The 18,825-nt window shown below is 42.2% G+C and overlaps 1 protein-coding gene across 1 annotated transcript in view; it reads left to right on the top strand.

Annotated features, from left to right (window-relative positions):
• DUSP10 (dual specificity phosphatase 10) overlaps window positions 1-16,739 on the top strand; it is a 40,479-nt gene extending 23,740 nt beyond the window's left edge. Inside the window, exons 3-4 of the mRNA XM_006115588.4 lie at window positions 6,194-6,565; window positions 11,480-16,739. Coding sequence (XP_006115650.1) covers window positions 6,194-6,565; window positions 11,480-11,745 — 638 coding nt within the window. The 3' untranslated portion in view covers window positions 11,746-16,739. The remainder of the gene's footprint in view (window positions 1-6,193; window positions 6,566-11,479) is intronic.
• Window positions 16,740-18,825: the final 2,086 nt, after the last annotated feature.

Raw genomic sequence — 18,825 nt, 5'->3', positions numbered from 1 at the left:
TGTGCAGCCAGGGAGAAGTTCACACCAAAAATTAATATTCACTACAATTATTTTGGATGATTTACTGGAATTAATTAACTTGCCAGGATGTGGGGAAAATTCCAACAGTGCCTTCGCTTGCCTGCCTGCCTGCCTGCCCTAATTCTTAAGAGAGCTTGTCTTCCCTGCAAGCTTTGGGTCAGCAAAGCCCTGGCTGCTTAGAGCTGCCACCATGGCTGCAGCCCTTGCCACCCCCAGTCGCTGGCGCAGATGACTGCCACCCGCAGGCACCTAGTGGTCCAGGCCGCGGTCCAGTGGTTGGGAACTGCTTGCCCCAGATCATGGATCATGATAAAAAGCAGAAATCAGCCCTCCCCACGGAACAACTTTGATTCCCTAGACATGCAGATAGTTATGAAAACAGTCCTTTAACTCTTATAGATCTTGGAAGCCAGCCTGAAGTATGATTTTGCTAGTGTAGTTCTTGGGATAGTGGAAGGTGAGGACTTTTCCAATAGATCTGGGACATTGTTCATGCAGTTGGAACAGACTAAAATTAAACAGTGCAATGCATGCCCCACTGTGTGTGTGTGTGTGTGTGTGTGTGTGTGTGTGTGTGACTGACTTTCCCTTTAATCATCCTGCACTTTGAATCAATTTGACATGAAGTCATCTGTTCATTAATAACACAGAAGCAGTTTAATGGTGGTTTTAGTGGGGAAAAATACACAAGACTGTCATCAGCTGTTGCTTCTGGCTTTTCTGCAGTAATGCAAATAAATGAGGTCACTGGTTTAAAGGAGCAGGCTGTACTTGCACAAATCCAAAGTGTCCTCTTAAACAATGTGGCTACGTCTACACTGGCCCCTTCTCCGGAAGAGGCATGCTAATTTCGAACTTTGGAATAGGGAAATCCGTGGGAGATTTAAATATCCCCCGGGGGATTTAAATAAACATGGCCGCCGTTTTTTTTCCGGCTTGGGGAAAAGCTGGAAAAGAGCGTCTAGACTGGCGCGATCCTCCGGAATAAAGCCCTTTTCTGGAGGATCTCTTATTCCTACTTGAAAGGGCTTTATTCCGGAGGATCGCGCCAGTCTAGACACTCTTTTCCAGCTTTTCCCCAAGCCGGAAAAAAAGCGGCGGCCATGTTTATTTAAATCCCCCGGGGGATATTTAAATCTCCCACGGATTTCCCTATTCCAAAGTTCGAAATTAGCATGCCTCTTCCAGAGAAGGGGCCAGTGTAGACGTAGCCTGTGTGCATGCCTGTTGCAATATGGCATTATTATTGCTCCTGGCATGCCCCAGATATTACCTGCTGAAGACTCTTATTTGTTTAGAAATTACAAAATCCTGCTTTGAAGTTAAGAGTTGGGGTGTGTGTTTGTGTAAGTGGACTGCATTAACAAAATTACAGGGTTTTTTCGTAAATTTGGTACTACTCTCTACTGCAGTTTTTCTGCTAGTGGAATACATAGATTGGAGCAAGTATGAAATGAAGATCTAGACAATCACCTCAGCCAGTATTTTCCTGTAGTCTTCACTTATATGGAATGAAGTTTTGTTGTCTTACAATAATCTAGGGTAGTTCTGAAATATATATGTAAAAGGTCTGTTTTGTCACTAGGGGGTCACATGTCCCGTCTAAATCTGGACATTACATCTACAGGCGGTGTGATGTCAGAAATATGTTCCTGTTTTGTAACTCAACCAGAACATGCAGTTCCTGTTAAAATTAGAATGTAAAGATCTGCATTAACTGTAAGTCAGCAACAAATATTCTTTTGTTTTTCTGAAAGGGTACAGATGTTGCATGGTGGTAGCTCTTTAAGATACTGTTTAGTGACCCACTCCTCGCCCACCCCCCCGCTACCACCACCAGCACAGGATGAAGTCGCTCTTAATTCTTCATGTTGCAGATGATTCTGCCAATGAAAGTTTCCTAATTCCTGCTAATTAGTTATGAGATCATTTTTAGAGCCCTGTAAATCTGCAGATGTCCGCACCCATGGATGCGGATATCCGTGGCTCATTTTTGTGGGTACAGATGCAGAGACGAAAATTTTGTGTCCATGCAGGGCTCTAACCATTTTGTTTGTTTAGTGAATACAATACAATGTAATCTCCGAATAGACCCACTGAATGTCCGCCACATTGTTAGTATGCTTTTTTTCTAGTTTTTAAAAATTGCTGAGGCTCAAGTCTCCATTGACCTACCTGTGCCAGCCTGTCTGTCATTAAGAGTATGGCTTCCTTGATTTCACTCAAATACCTGGATTTTCTAGGTGTCCTGCATACCTGCAAATCCCATTGACTTTAGATGTGGGTGTGGTGTGACCTGAAAATCTGCTCATCAGGCACGTAGGGTGAGAAGAGTACCTACCAGCAGTTTCATACAATCTCTGCAGAAATGCTTTGTAATGAAGTAGCTGCATCTGATTATAACAGAATGAGGTTGTACTGTTCATTGCATGCAGGTAGGTGGATAAAACCAGCAATAAGGTGTTACATAATGTTGAGCCTGAGAGCTCTCAGGCTCATCAAAACCAGCCATAGTTGCTATTATAGCTGTGTATATCTTCTGCCAGAATATTTCACTCACTTGAGTTGGAACTCTTTTCCTGGAACAAGGTACTACTCTGCTAGATACAGTACCCTTAGTCACACTAATTATATAGACATGTCTTTAGTGGTACCTGAGCAATAGACTCCCATGCCAGCAAACCCACTTTTTCTCTTCAGACTTGAGGTTTGCTTATCTGGACACGTGTGCGTGCGTGTGTGTGTTTTGCATAATGCTATATATTTTTTTAATGTGCAGTTTACTTTTTATATAATGATGCATTTCCCCCCCCCTTTTTTTTCTCCGCCCTCACCTCTCTGTTCAGCGCACTCCTCCATTCTTGCACTATGACCTGGGAAGCTTTGGAAGTGAAGTGTAACAGTACAGATCAGTGTCATCCATAGCTCCTCCTATAGCTTAAAAAAAAATGGAGCTTTTGAAATGCCTCCCCTCCTACCGCCTAGTTTTCCTGAGGTTCTTTCCTTGATAGCAATGACATGGTGAGATCCTTATCACTAAGTTTGGAACCCCCTGTAGGTCATTATCGACCTTGTCTTGTCTTGGGGTTGACTTTACATTCTGGCATAACAACTCTCCTCTGAAAGGGGTTTTACTTACACGGACATGCAGATGGGGACTCCATCTTAACTTTGAAAATCAGGAAATTCACTTGTCATGCATCTCTTATTATTCCAGCAATCGAATGGTATAAATTGCACTCCGACATTTTCACAAAGCACTTGTTTAAATTACCTACTAGTATCGAGGACTCATTGTGTTAAGTGCTGTAAAAACACACAGAGATTCTGTATAAAATTTGGTTCGTTGTATGTTTGGGAAACATGCACTCTGAAAATGCCTTTGGAAAGCTATTGTGCTTGCTTTAATTTCTTTAAAAAACCAAGCCAAGGAGGAAATGTGCACCTAATTATTGGGAGGAGGGAGGACTGACTGCCTTATTGGGGATTGCCCTGCGGTTTCCGCTCCTAACCAACAGGTCTGTTGTGGCAGAGGAATTTTGGACACTCAGATTGTGTCTCCCTCTCTGCTTCCACCTGCTGGTTTCAGACTGGCAAGAAATGTGGAGGAGGTGGTAGTAGCTGCATGCAGTATTATGAAACTGGTTAAAATCCTATGACTGAAATTGGTAGGGCCCTACTCATGAGTCTTTTGACATCTTGAGCTAAAGGAGTTGTTTTCTTGCATGGACTGAGGAATTTTCAATACTTTGGATCTTAGCAGAACCCAAACCTTAGGGGTGAGTTTGGAAGCATGTATTATACTTCAAATACTTAACAGGCTAGCCTAACCTTTACTCCCAGTCTCTTCTGATGTCCCATCTTTACCTTTTTTACTTAAAAAAACAAAAACCTGTTCCTTTTATAAGACCAGTAAAAAGTGTTTGTGCCACAACTCCTCGAAACTGTTTCTTTTCACTGGACAATTTAAACCATGTTGATTTTTCTCGCTTTCCTGCATCCACCTCACCTCTCAGATAGACTTGTAAAAGTCCTGCTAGAGAGCCTGATTTGCTCTACACAGTTTTTGTCCTAGAACTATTAGAGTGAAGTGTCTTTAAAACAACTGAATAGAATGTGTGAGTTGGAGTTTAAGGTTAGGAAAGGTGTCTTAGGCTACTTCCACTCTGCAGCACTATTTTGGGATACAGAAGGTAATATAACGGGCTTGCTATTCCAACGTCCCTGTAAACCTCATTCCACAAGGTGTAAGAGATGTTTTGGAATAGCAGGTTATTTTGCAATTTGGCGCTGTGTAGGCAGCGCCAAATAAGCTATTTTGAAATTAACTTGAAATAAACTATGCAATTGGCATAGCTCAAATTGTGTAGCTTATTTCAAGCGACTCGTGCAATGTAGATGCACCCTTACAGTCTAATGCTGCTGTCAGCTCTAGGCAAAATTAACTTACCAGTAGGGTTGCCAGGCGTCCAGTTTTGAACCGGACAGTCCAGTATTTGAGCTTTCTGTTCGGGAAATAAATTGAGAATATAAATGTCCGGTACTTTCTAAATAAGATGTCATGTAGATCGTGATGATGTAATGTCAAGTGTGTCCGGTATTTTTGTTGAAACCATCTGGCAGCAAATGAAGAACAAAGTCTGTCAAAATGACTGAAACATTGTTTCAGCTACCCTAGACTAACAGGGCTACATTTCTATCACTGTCAAAATGACTGTGTGTTTAGGTTTCCATAATTTAAAATCTTTTTCGCCTAGCAGTGAATTACCAAGCAGACAAAAATACTAAGCAGACAAAAATCAAGTATTTAAACTTAATTTAGCAAGATGATGATGCTTAAGCATTTATTTTGGCTAGTGCAGCTTTTTCTGGTAACCTTTTTATATCTTTGTCTTAGATTTAACTAAGCCAAAAAAAAACAACACAAAGTTCATTTGAATCCAAACATTTTGATTGATTGCTTCTAAATATTGGCTGCATGTAATTCCACATGGCTTCAATAAAACACACAATCTTACATGTGTACTAAAGGGGTATCATGTCAGTTTCCCCTCCCCCCCAATTAGGCCAAGGCGGTCCCAAGCCACCTGTTAGCATTACGTCATTGACTCCCAAGAACACAGTTGTACCAAAGGCCTTAAACAAAGTAGTTCTTCTAGTATTGTTTGCACGCAAAAAGCTGATGTCATGCCAACTGATGTCATTGTATGCCTTTGTGTAATTGCTATGGAAACCAGGCAGGTGGGGAGCCTGGAGCTGATGTCATCGGGGAATGAGGTGTAGAAAGAATTTAAAAATGATTCTGCTTTTCGTCTAGTGTCTTGTGGTGCCATTCTCTTGAAAGCAGTGGTTTTTTCTCCAATCCAAACTGCTAATACATACACAGGGGAAGTATAACTTAAACCTATTTTTCCCAAGCCACTTCCTCACCCTTTTAATTTTGTAAAATAATAAAGGTTGTTGAATATTTGCATCTAGACTAGGCAGAGAAAGGGGGGGGCTGGTGTTTGCTGTTTATAAAGTGACCTGCTTGGCCTTGATAATTTTATCAGGAATATGCTGTTTAAATAAAACTTCATCACTCTGTTGCCCGGCATGAAGAATTAATGGATTCTGTTGCCTTCCATTTGTTGACTTTTGAAAATGTTGTGCTGGGTTGTCTCGACTGAACAGATCAATAAAGGCCTTGAACAGATAAAGTTAACTTTTGTATATCACAGCTCAAATGTCTAACCCTCCCATCCTGCAGTCTTTAATCACTTTGCTTTAAATGCTGTACAGTTTTGGTCAGGTCAATTCCTTGCAATCACCCTACAGAATTAGACGTTCCAGTGAAATGGGGTGCGACTGTGTACTGATGTGTTGCATGAAAACATGTTTGTCTGTTAACTTATTTCCTGGTATGTCTTGTCTATAGTTGGAATAAATTGCAGCAGCTGTTACCAATGGTACAGCTGCTCGGATGGTAGCAAAAATGTAAGCATTAGCCCTGATAGGGGATCAGGCACTCTTACCACTGTTAGCAAAACCTGTTTGGGGGAGGCAAACCCTCAGGCAGAGTGTAGAGCTGAAGAAAATCTATGTGAGTGATTTATATTCCTCCGTTATCTCCAGCTGAAATCTCTTCCCAGTCACTCACCCTTTTCCTCCCTCTTCTCTCTCCCTCTCTCAGGTGGACTCAGCAGTTTTAAACAGAACCATGAAAACCTCTGCGATAACTCCCTCCAACTTCAGGAGTGCCCCGAAGGAGGAGGAGGTGCATCTGTGGTGCCAGCCACACTACCTCAGTCCATCCCCACCACTCCAGACATAGAGAATGCTGAGCTGACCCCCATTTTGCCCTTCCTCTTCCTCGGAAACGAGCACGATGCTCAGGACTTGGAGAAGATGCAGAGGATGAACATAGGCTACGTAATCAACGTGACCACTCACCTTCCCCTCTACCATTATGAGAAAGGCTTGTTCAACTATAAGCGACTCCCCGCCACCGACAGCAACAAGCAGAATCTCAGGCAGTACTTTGAAGAGGCTTTTGAATTCATCGGTAACTTTCTTTGCTTGGCCATTTGCTCTTGTTATAACCCTTGATACCTGTATGAAAACCTTTGAATGAACATAGTGCTTTGTGGGCAGCACAGAAAGCTTCTGACCTGAATTATTGTGAGAAACACTGACCACCTTCAGAGCCCCTTCACTTCAGAATTGTAGCACTGCTTATTCAGGCTTCAAGTCCTCTTTAGCCACGCACAGCGGCAATGTTACCAAACCCCAACTGTTCAAAACAAAGGAGTAATCGTGAGATTTGGTTTTAAAAAAATGTATTTGCCTTCTGAGTTCTTAAGTGTCACATTTTCCAGTTTTCTCACTAGTCAGAAGGGCTAAAACCTTGCACTCTTTAAAGAACTGAGAGTCTAATGCCAGAAGTGGAGGCTTTACTTGTGGTGGTACAATTTTAAGAGGTGGCCACATTTGTTAGCTTTCCCAATACACTGTAATGCCAACCTGATAACCGGGAGGGTAGACAGAATAGCTCAATTTTTCTCACCTAGCCCTGGTCTATACTAGGGAGTTATTTCAAAATAACAGGCAGAGCATCCACGCTCCCAAGCCCGTTACTTCAAAATAACGGGCTGATTATTTCAAAATAACAACTCCTGCTTTCTATGAGGAATAACACTTATTTCAAAATAGCATTAGTGTGGATGCTCTACTGCTGCTATTTTGAAATAACTGCTCCCCAGAGTCATTCAGAGTAATTACTCCCCAGTGCTTCCTGGGACTCTGAATCAAGATAGCGCATGCACAGTAAGGGAACTAATTTCGAAAGAGTTATTTTGGGAGTTATTTATTTTGAAATAGTTTCCTAATGTAGACATGCCTCTGGTGCCCTAACCCACCCCTTAGTCTCTGCCCTATTCTTTAGTAATTGAAAACACTACACCTTGCAGTAATGTTTTGGAGCCCTATCATAGTAGGTTGGCTTGTTTGAGGCCTATGCTTGGTAGGAATGAATTGTAATTTTTTTAACAGTTAATTACTTAACTTAACCATATGGACAATCTTGACATTGTCAAAAGTAATTTGCTGAGATTTTTCTTGTATTGTTATCCTTGCTGGCTAAACCATGAAGACTGCACAAGAATATTGATTAAAAGCATGCTTGCTAGGTACGCTCATTTAGGATGAACAGTCCATATTTTATTTTCTCTGAAGCCAAATACTTACCACTTTTCTGCTCTGCCCCTTTAAAAATCTTGTTCTGGCTGGTTGTGTGTCAATGACAAGAGATGGTCTTTTTTTTTTTCCTCTTAAAAAATAGTCTTCAACCTTCGAACCGTGGCAGACCTTGCACAAAATGCTTTATCTGTGCTCATTCATCTTCATAGCATTCTTGTAGGCTGTGAGTAGAGTTTGGAGTCCAGGGCCTGCTTTCAGAAAGGACCCGTCCGCACATACTGTGGCCAGTGTGCCTCTGGGCTCGGGTTGGCAGAGACTCGCTAGCTCTGCTCCCATTAGCATGGTAAAAATAACATTGAAATTAGCCACTTAAGTACGTACCAGAAGAGTTTGGGCAGGTTTTTACTCTTGGCAAACAGCCTTGGCTACTTCAGGTTATGCTACTATTTATGTTCTGCTTGAGTAGAGCTAGGTCATGTTTCTCAACTCCAGTAGACGGACATGCGCCCAGCTGCATTGTGAATGCACCCTAAGGCCAATGAATGCAGCCAAAGGCCCACCAGTTTTTTTGTCAGAATATAGGTTCAATCTGAGTCTTAATGATCTTCCAGTCTCTTCCCACAGTTCTTCCTCACATGCCCAGGATAGACCAGTTCACCTGCAAGTCCCTGCTAATGAATCCTAGAGTGCCTCTGCTTACTGCAGCACAAAGAACCAGAAGCCCCAGTGTGACACCTGAGGGAGTGTGTTACCAGTCAGCATGCACTAACTGTGGTAGGGCTTTTCTTTGCTAATCCAGCTGTAAGTCCCCTGGGACAAATGTGCTGCGAAGATATCCTTTAGGAGCACACAGTAGCACTGTTTTAGTCGATATTCCCAGGCCCACAGTTGGGTCTGCTAGCTGGTCCTCCCCATCCCTCCCCCAGTGCTTGTGAGTTTCAGAAGAGCTGCATCTTCATAGCTCTAATTGACTTGCTCTGTAGTTGGGATGTCAGAGGTGCTGAACACCAGGTCCTTGTTGGCTCCATTAGGACTCTGCTGAGTTGATACTAGTGGATCCAATTGGAAGTTGCATGTATTAACAAAGGATTTGCCAATAGGCCACATGGTGTGGACTGTGTGTGTGTGTGTGTGTGTGTGTGTGCGCGTGCACATGTGTGAAAGTAAGCGTGCTGAAATGTTGTGTTGTAATGGCCCTGCATAGACCCTGCTAGTGCAAATGAAAAGGTACCTAATTTGTATTGTACTGTAGAGGTCTGTTTGAAATGTGGCTACATTAACAAAACCTTTTTTTTTGCACTAGCAGGGTCTGTATGGGGCTGTTACAATGCAACACTATAGTGCTTGCTGCAACACATACCCTGCCGTCTCTACTGTGGGACCATGTAGACAAGCCCTTCGTTTCAGCATACTGTGCTATTCTACTTGGTTTTTCCTTCATGGCAGAGCTAAGGCTAGTGTCAGTTTAGAGAGGGTGTGGAGAATGGAGAATTTCTCACTCTGCTCAGTCCATATGTATTTTTTTTTAATTATGCCAATGTACCAAGAATCTCACGTAATGGTTACATCATTGTGACTGTTACTATAAATAAGTTACTTGTGACTGTTAATAAAATAAGTAGACAGAAGGTAATTATGACTGTTGGAATTCAGCTAGGGCACAATAAGGTTAACATCTTGGTACTTCCTAGAGATCTCAGGGTTGCTGTTCTTCAACCATATTTCACCAGTTTATTTACCGTCTGCTTCCTATAGTGGCAGCCCTACGCTTGGCTCCACCAGGAGTAGCAGCAGAGCAGTGATTAAGGATATTGAAGTGTACTGTCTCCTTGTGTACTTGGCACACATAACTGGTCACATGTAACCAATTATGCTCCTGTAAACTGTACTAAATTAGCTTCACTAAACCTGGATTACAGCAGGGGTGGAAAAGCTAAAATGGCCTCACTGGAAGGTGAGGAGGTGAACACAAGGGAGGGAAGAAATCTTGTTTGATATTGTTAATTTTTAAAAAGAGAAGCTAGGTCATGTAACCAGGTAAACCCTGAATTTCTCTTTCATGAGGAACAGAAGGCACAGTGAGTCCTTGTTTATATTGTGGAATTTAGGAAGGTCTCATCCATTCTTGAGAAGAGGGTCTATATTCAGCATTCATATCAATTGCAGGATTAGAGCCCATTGAAACCATTCCCAGGCTACATGTGGTCTCTTACCTGATCCAAGTGCACAGAGAAGTACAAGAAGGCCTCGCACTGGCAGAAAGTGTTTCCCTTTTTTTTTTTTTTTTGTAATGGCAGCCTGAAGGCTTTTACAGGTTTATTAAACAGCTATCTTGTATTAGGTAGCTACATTTGCCGTTAAGTAACCAGTCAGGGCTTGCTCGTTTTTTTTTGTTTTTTTTTTCTCCCCTGGGGGAAATTTTTAAAGTCAGTTTGAAAAGAATTGGAAACATCTTAAACTGTGTATTTTTAAAATAAATCCATTGATCTGGGGGTTTTCAGGCTGAAGTCATAAAATGTGAAAAGGTCCCAAGAGTTCATGTAGCTATAAATCTCCAGCTTTACTTCCTTCGATGCCAAGTGGCAAAAAAATATCCTGGGGGAGTGTAGCCTAATTTGTTCTGTCAGAATAAAAGTCCTGATTTTGATGCTTGTTTATTCACACTTGTTAGCTGTTTCCTTTTGCTCAAACCCATGTGAAGTGCATGTACCTGGTTTGTGAATTTTTGTGTGGGGGAAAAAAACTACCAACCTAAAGTTAGGAACATCCATTATGGTTCTATTGCTTTTGCTTTAGGGATTGATCATTCCAAAAATATTCAGGGGAGGGAGGACAGATAGTGTAGTGTCCCCCCAAATACTACTGAGGTACCCTCTCTCACCATTACTGTGTTGCACCAAGGAACACACATCTTCGGTTAATCCTTAGAACCGAAATTGGGTATAGGACTCATCATAACCACCTTTCTTTACACTGCTAAAGGTGACTAAGACTGAGCAAGGCGCTGAGGGGAAGTTGGAGCATACCATTCTTGTCTTACACAGTAAGGAACTGGGAGTCAGAATTTCTGGGGTCTCTTTCCAACTTTGCCAGAGACTTGCTGAGTGACCCGGGCAAATTAATTTAACTTCTTTACAGCTTATTCTTTTGCAAAATGGGTCTAATACTTGGTGCTTTTGCAAAGAGATTATGAAAGAATGTCAGGCAATAGTTCATCCAAAGTGCAGATCAGTAGAAATCTTTCCAAAAATAGAATGTTTCCATCCAAGTAACTTACAATGAGTAGTGAGTGTAAGCTTATAACACCTTTATGGGAGGTGGTATTAACCTCTGGGCCTCCGTTTTCCTCATTTAAATGGTGTTAAGTCACATGCCTAATAGGAGAGTTGAACTCTGTTCCCTTTCAAGCATAAATATCCTGCTGCCTAGTCCTATGCCTTGACTATTCAGGAAGTAGCAGGATCTTTAAATAGTCCTCTGCAGTGTCTGCAACACAACCACTGTAATGTTGTGCCCATATAACAGCAATTGATAAGAAATAGTCTACCTGAGCCAAAGTAGAGGACTTTTTTACAGTCCAGTTGATTTCCCAGTTTTTAAAAATTTTGCTGTGTGTGTAACCTAAATAAGGGGGTTTTCACTGAGATTTTCCTTCCAATTCATTGTAAATTGGATTGAGATCTGATTTTGTTTGTATTTGTTTTTATTTGAAAAACAAAACACTCCCCCTTTCCAGCAATGTGTTACTTCTGTCTTTTTTTCTGTTTTTGTTTGTTTCCAGAGGAAGCGCACCAGTGTGGAAAAGGCCTCCTTATTCACTGCCAGGCTGGCGTGTCCCGCTCTGCCACTATTGTCATAGCTTACTTAATGAAGCACACGCGGATGACCATGACGGATGCATACAAATTTGTCAAAGGAAAACGACCAATCATTTCTCCTAATCTTAACTTTATGGGACAATTACTGGAGTTTGAAGAAGATCTAAATAATGGCATTACACCACGAATCCTCACACCAAAGCTGATTGGGGTAGAGACTGTAGTGTGATAGTGAAGTTAAGAGGGGACGTATAATAAAGGGATTATCATACTCTTCACTCGATGGGGGGTGGGTGTGGCTGGATTGTGTTTTTTTTTTTTTTTTTTTTTTTAATTGTACCAACTTGGCGATTAAACTTTTTTGGGGGGGAGGACAGGAAAAGGTTTTTAAAACGAATCCCAAGAACTTCACTACATTTGATGGAATGGCCATTGAGATTCCCTTCCTAAAAACTGACAAAGCAGGGAGGCTTCCAAATAAAATGATTTTTTAAAAATCAACACCACAGGAAAAAAACAACTGCTTCTTTGTTTCTTTTTATTTCTTTTTTTAGCCACTTGTAGAGTTTATGGCTATATAGTCTGTGCAGGTTCATAGACCGAAGAACGCGATGTTAAAACAACACACAAACAGCCAAAATAAAGCAGAAAAGACTTTCTGAAGCATATGGGCCTTGATTCTGCAAAGGCTTTGCTAAAGATAAAGCAAAATGCTCACGGGTGCAAAGAAAATCAGAGCAGCTTAAAATGCCTGCAAGGCACTTTTTCACACTCCTGACAGAAATTCAAGGAAAAAAACCTCACATTTATTTGGCGTGTTTCATGTTCTGGTTCTATTTTTCTATGTTAGGGTGTAAAGAGGTTTTAACAGCAAGGGACTTAGACCATCCTATGCCATATGCCTTCACTGGCTTCTTGTGCAATAATAATTTGGGGTTTATTTTGAGTGCAAACTGATTACAGCTGGCTGCCCAATAATAAAAAATAATTTTAAAGTGTGTCAGCAGCTGGCTTGGTTTAGAAGGAATAACAAAAGCAATTATATTTTCCTTTTTATTCGTTTCCTTTGGTTCTGGTTACAGTGCCATAAACCTTTGTTACATATGTATATCAGAATGTACAAAATCAAAAACAAGCAAAGTTTTATTTAAGATATTTTTCGCACAAAATATTGGTGTGTTTCTGTCTATGTAAACAATTTTGATTATAAAAATGAAATTTTTTTTGAAAAGTGTGTGACTTTTTTTATTTCTCTTTTTTTCTTTTGCTTTTTGCATTACAGAATTGGATGGGATGAAATGGGTATCCCTAGCTTTGTTTTACTCCTCTCCCCCTCCCCCCTTTCCTCTCCCCTTTTAAGAATTCATCAAATTTCTAGCAGTCTAGACAAACTAGAACAGGGGTCAAACCTAGAGTTTGAGAACCCCTATCTTAATGGGGCCATCAAGGCTGGTGTTTATCCTGCGGCCTAGCAAGTTTGAAGCCCAACCCCTGCTACCTAGGGTTAAGGATACATGCCCCTTGCCAGGGCAGAAGCATGTGGGGGTTCAGTTTGTGCCCTCTCTCCACCCCCAGCCAGTGTGGTAGGGCTCTGTCTTCGGTCCCCCTTCCTGGGGCTGTAGTAATTTTTGTTGTTGGGGGGGGAGGGGGGGGGTCATGGTACAATGAAGTTTGAGAACCACTAAACTAGAACAGGGGAAGATCTGTTTGTCTCTGCAGTTTCCATTGATTTCTTCCCCCCTACACCCAGTTTATTCTCTTCTATGTCATGCTCTTCTGTACAGTGTACTGCCCTCTAAAGAGGAATGGTACCTAATTTCACAATTCAAAATCCTTGTTGGGTTTATTTTCCAATTTTGCTGCATTTATTTCCTCCTCCTCTTCCCCACTGATCCTTTCACTTCCTGGCCACATCATAGTGTAGAAGTGTGGTGTGCACTATAGGTTCAATGTTTAACACTAATTTTTCATTAGATGGGCTATCACCTCTTACAAATCTTTCTTTTTTTTTTTTTTATGATCCAGTATAAGCTGGTGTCCCTGTGGTCTGTTGCCAGCCCAATGTGTTGTGTGTTTGTATGAACCTGGAATGATTAGGAAAACTGTCTGGTGTGACTTCTGTGCAAACTGAAACATCCCAGGAAGCCTAGTAGCAGTGGTGGTGCCTCACAAATCAAAATCTACATGGACTGGACTGAATTAAAACAGGACATGTCAGCAAAACTTGTGTATAAACATGTTAGATGTATATTTTTATGGACTTTTGCTTCAATGTTGTTACTATACAAAATTTTCTTGAAACTTATCCCTTTATTAAATTATTTTTCTACTAGAATTGACTCCCCCCCCCCCCCCCTTCTCTGAACAATTTAGCCCTCTTTCCATTTCACCCTTGTTGCATGTAGAGTGAAACCCATCTGCGGCTGCCATGCCTGGGACCAATTAAATGTAGCTCTTTTAACAGAGAGCATTCTATTGAAAGGTGAAGTGGTGTATTTGCACTTGGGTGCTATTAAGGAAAGAGACCTCTTGCGTATGTTTCATTGTTCTTGGACCTAACTTTCAGTGATGCATTTTTGTGCCCCCAACTATGGCAGCAGCTGTTTGTGGCTGAGTTTCACTACCTATTTGCAGGCATAACTCAGTTGGTGTAAAAATCTGCTTGTGTCTGCGGTTCACCATAGGTATGTCTACAGCAGGAAACTATTTCAAAATAACTCCTGAAATAACTATTTTGAAATAGCGTGTCCACACTACAGGGAAGCATGGAAATTAATCCAAGTCAGGCTCCCTTTAATGTGCTACCTCAACTTAGAGCCTCAGGAAGCACTGGGGTGTAATTGCTTTGAATGATTCTGGGGAGTAGCTATTTTGAAATAGCAGCAATGGAGCATCCACATTATTGTTGTTTCGAAATAACTACTTGGAAAAGAGCATTATTCCTTATGGAAAGCAGAGGTTATTATTTTGAAATAATCAACCCCTTATTTCAAAATAATGGGCTTGCTAGGGCTTGCTCCACTTTTTTCGAAATAAGTGGGGATAACAATAATATGCTCAAAATCAGCCCGTGTCACAGGTGAGTGAAAACCCATATCTACTGAAATAAATTATTCTTCACATCCTACATAGATCAGGGGTCTGCAACCTATCGCTCCGGAGCCAAATATGGCTCAGTGTGGAACCACATATGGCTTTTGTTGTCATTCCCAAAAATATATGTAACTTTTAAAATTAAAATGAAAATAAGGTTGGGACCCTGTTCTAGTTTGTCTACACTGCTAGCAATTTGATGTATAATTACACTGAAACCTTTGTTATCCGGCACTCTGTTAACCAGAACATTTTAACTGGCATTGCCCCCAGCCACAGTACTGTCACATCTTCAGGCTTGGTTTACCATGATTGGCTTAATTTTTAATTTCTTTTTTTTTTTTTTTTGCTTCTTGTACTAATCTTTAACTCAAAATAGAAATGTGAGGCCAATGGCCTCACGCTACAAAACTACCAATATTAAAAACTCGAGTTTTACTATTATTGTCCATTGGTTTTTCCTAGGTTGACAGAACCCTCAGATAACTGGAATTTTTAGGGCGTTCCCATTATCTAATCCCCAAGCGTGCTGGGTAACACGGGTTTTACTATCCTCTTGTAGCCTGAATGCATGCATAAACCTGAATGTGATCAGTTATGATGTAAACTTCAAAAACTTGTGAAAAAATGCAGCAGCAGAAGTCCCATTAAATAAAATCCATGAGTGCAATGTTTCATTTATGCTATTAATCATGTCAATTATCAATAATATTAAGTTGTATATTTTCAGTCATGCTAATGGGCACTCTTATATATTGTCTCTTTGTTGAGTACTTGTTCTGAATTTTGATGTAGGTGGCTCTTTGGTTTGAAAAGGTTGTTGACCCCTGTTATAGATACACATCCTTCCCTGCCTGTATGCATAAGATTCAAATTGCTATTCTCTTCTTCTAGCTTTCTGGCTCCAAATACTGAATAACTTAATTTAAATCTCGACAAGTAAGATGCAGATCAGCTATTTTGGTATAACCTTCCACCACCTTCTAACTGATTTCATGCAAGCCAGTCTGTGCTGTTTTAGACAAGATTCAGGTTAGGGATTAACTGGTGAGCATGAGACTTATCGGTATGCTTACTGGTTAACTGGCCCTTGCAAGTGAACACAGGTGGCAGCCAGCCAAACCAGGCCAGAGCAACTCCAGCCACAGGAATGACAGCAGGCCAGGCAGTGGAACCTCACAGCTGTGGCAGGGCTGGGCAGCGGGCCTCCGGTTGAAAGGGTTGACTGGTTAAGCACCATTGTTAATTAGTTAATCATGTTGACATCCCTAATTGAAATTAATATTGTGGGTTTTTCAAAGCCATTTTAAAAAAAAAAATTTCTTGGCAGCCCAGAATGTGGTGGTGGTGACTGATGGTAGAGCAAACAAATTATTTTACAACGTACCTGTCAGATTTTTCTGAGGATAGCAGATAAATTTCTCCTTATTGTCACACCCAGAGATGTTTAGTTTGGGCTTGCCTTGCTCTCTATACTTGTAACTACTGTTGTGGAAAGGAACTTAAATGCTTTTAGCTCTGTGGCTGAAAGTTCAATAGTGAAGGTTAAAACTTGTCAGGCTTTTGCTAACATCTCCACTCTGAGACATAAGATCAGAACTATACCAGTTCACAAGTGAACTGAGTTTGGGTGATGTTGGTGCAATCCAAGTTAAACTGTTGTCTCCTTTCTAGTATGTCCTTTCTCTGTGTAGTTGCTTGTCTATGGTGTGACTCCTATGTGTTGCTACATTCACAGATGTGGCTTGGAGGGGGGGAAAATCAGGAGAGGAGAGGATTAGGAGTGACTAGGGTGGGAAGTGCCCACTCAGGAACTCTATGATTAGATTATTAAGCTTAAGGCCATGGCGCACTGTCCCTGAGTTCATCCTGTTACCCGCACCAATTTCTCTATCCCTTCCACACTGTAGGGACACAAACCTTTACCCAGTTCCTAGGGCTCAAAGTGCAACCCTGTTAATTTACACACCCACCCTTATCCAATTCCTAGGGCTCAGGGCACATCTTCCTGCAGGTTGGCAGGATCTTTAGCCACTGAAAGAGCCTTACACAGTACAGTAAACTTCCGATAATCCGGCACCTGTAGGACCCAGGGTGTGCCGGATTATCAGATATGCCAGACTATCAGAAGGGGGGGCTATGAGGGGTCTGGAGTGGGGTGGGAGGGGATGCCACCCCAGACCCCTCATAGCCTCCCCTTACGATAGTCCGGCTCTGCCCCAGGTGTCCCTGATTCAGCCGCTGCTGGTCAGTTTCAGCAGCAGCTGAATCGGGGATGCCTGCAATAGAGCAGCTGGGGTGCTGCCGGGTTGCTCCCGCAGTGCCGAGGGGTGGGGCTACGGCACCAACCCAGCAGCACTCCAGCTGCTTTTGGCGATGCCTGGGACAGAGCAGGTGGGGTACTGCCCGGTTGGTCCTGTAGTGCTGCCCCTCGGGGCTGCGGGACCAACCCGGCAGCACCCCAGCTGCTCTTGGGGACGCCTGGGGCAGAGCAGCTGGAGTGCTGCCGGGTTGGTCCCACAGCGCCGAGGGGCGGCGCTACGAGACCAACCCCGCAGCACCCCAGCTGCTCTGCCCCAGGCGTCCGGATTCAGCCTGCTGGTGAAACTGACGCTGCTGGTCAGTTTCAGCAGCGGTGGAATCCCCACACGTGGGGCAAAGCAGCTGGGGTGCTGCCGGGTTGGTCCCGTAGCACCGCCCCTTGGCGCTGCGGGACCAACCTGGCAGCACCCCAGCTGCTCTGCTCCCGGCTTCCCCGATTCAGCTGCTGACTGGGGGAAGCCTGTCCGGCTGCCCCAGCACTTCCAGGTTCCTATGGTGCCGGACCATCAGGAGTCCCGGAGCATTGGATGCCGGACTAATGGAGTTTTACTGTAATATCCTTATCCTCTGTTCATTGATAATTCCCAAACAAGCAGAATATACATGCTAAGCACACAGTGTCATGCTCACCAATCCTGGTACAGGCAGACTTCCCCTGTTGGTCAGGCAAGGTCAGTCTCTCCAGGGCTGGCTTTAGGAAGTGCAGGGCCCAATTCGAACCATTTTGGCGCCTCCTCTTCCCCCCAGGGTTTTTTGTTGAGCAAAAAAAACCACACAAAAACCCACAACTACACACAAATATCACATCAGAAGTAGATCTGATCAAAATGTATATCAATATAGTTGAACATTTAAAAAAAAAAGTCATCCTTTATTATGTAAAATTTTACACAAAATTAAATCAGTTGCCTTAAGTGTAGGAAAAATATTTTCAATTGCAAACTATCCAATTTTTTCAATAACGTTTGAAGTGATTTTTTAAAAAAAGTTACCAGAGAGTGTTGCAATTGTGTTACATTGATTTACTTTTTAAATAGCAAAAATGGAGTCTTAATTAAGAAAGTGTCAGTTCCGTGGTCAAATTCCAGTCCTTAGTGATTTCAGTACCAATGATTTCACTAGGTAATATGGTACCTCACCACCATTGCCTCCTTTGCACTGCCCGTCAACACATTGCCTGCATGTTGAGTCCCAGGTCAGTCTACAGAAGATTTTATCAATGATTTTTGCTGAAGCAACCACTGAGACAAGACAAGGACTCTCAATTCATTCTAGTCTAGACTGGCATGATTTTCTGCAAATGCTTTTAACGGAAAAGTGTTTCCATTAAAAGCATTTGCGGAAAAGAGCGTCTAGATTGGCATGGTCGCTTTTCTGCAAAAGGACCATTTTCGCCATCGGGGCCTTTTTGCGCAAAACACTTTTCAGCTGTCTACACTGGCCCTTTTGCACAAAAGCATTTCTGGAAAAGGGCTTTTGCCCAAACGGGAACGTCAAAGCATTTGCACAAGAAGCACTGATTTCGGGCAGTAGAACGTCAGTGCTTTTGCGCAAAACTTGCCAATCTAGACGCAGCCTGGATGTAAAGTGTCAGATATAATTGAGGTCTCCCAAATCAACTCTACACCACCAGAAATAAAACCTGTTTCCATCTTCTGTGACTTTCAGTTAGATGTGACTCACTATCCTCTGCTTGGTGTTCAAGTTATGGTAGACCCTAAGCCAGGTCATATTAAGTTCAGGTCTTTTACTTCTTAATCATACAATATGGATAACAACATTTCATTCTCCCAGCTCCAAGTCTTAAGTGAATTTCAACCCAAAAGAGCCAAAATTGATCACCTTGACACAGCAACTGTGTCTACTGATCTCTGAGGCAAAGTAGGTTGTCTAT

This window comes from Pelodiscus sinensis, chromosome 3 (assembly GCF_049634645.1).
Source record: "Pelodiscus sinensis isolate JC-2024 chromosome 3, ASM4963464v1, whole genome shotgun sequence".
NCBI classification, from domain to species: domain Eukaryota; kingdom Metazoa; phylum Chordata; order Testudines; family Trionychidae; genus Pelodiscus; species Pelodiscus sinensis.
This window is presented reverse-complemented; position numbering and strand designations above follow the sequence as displayed.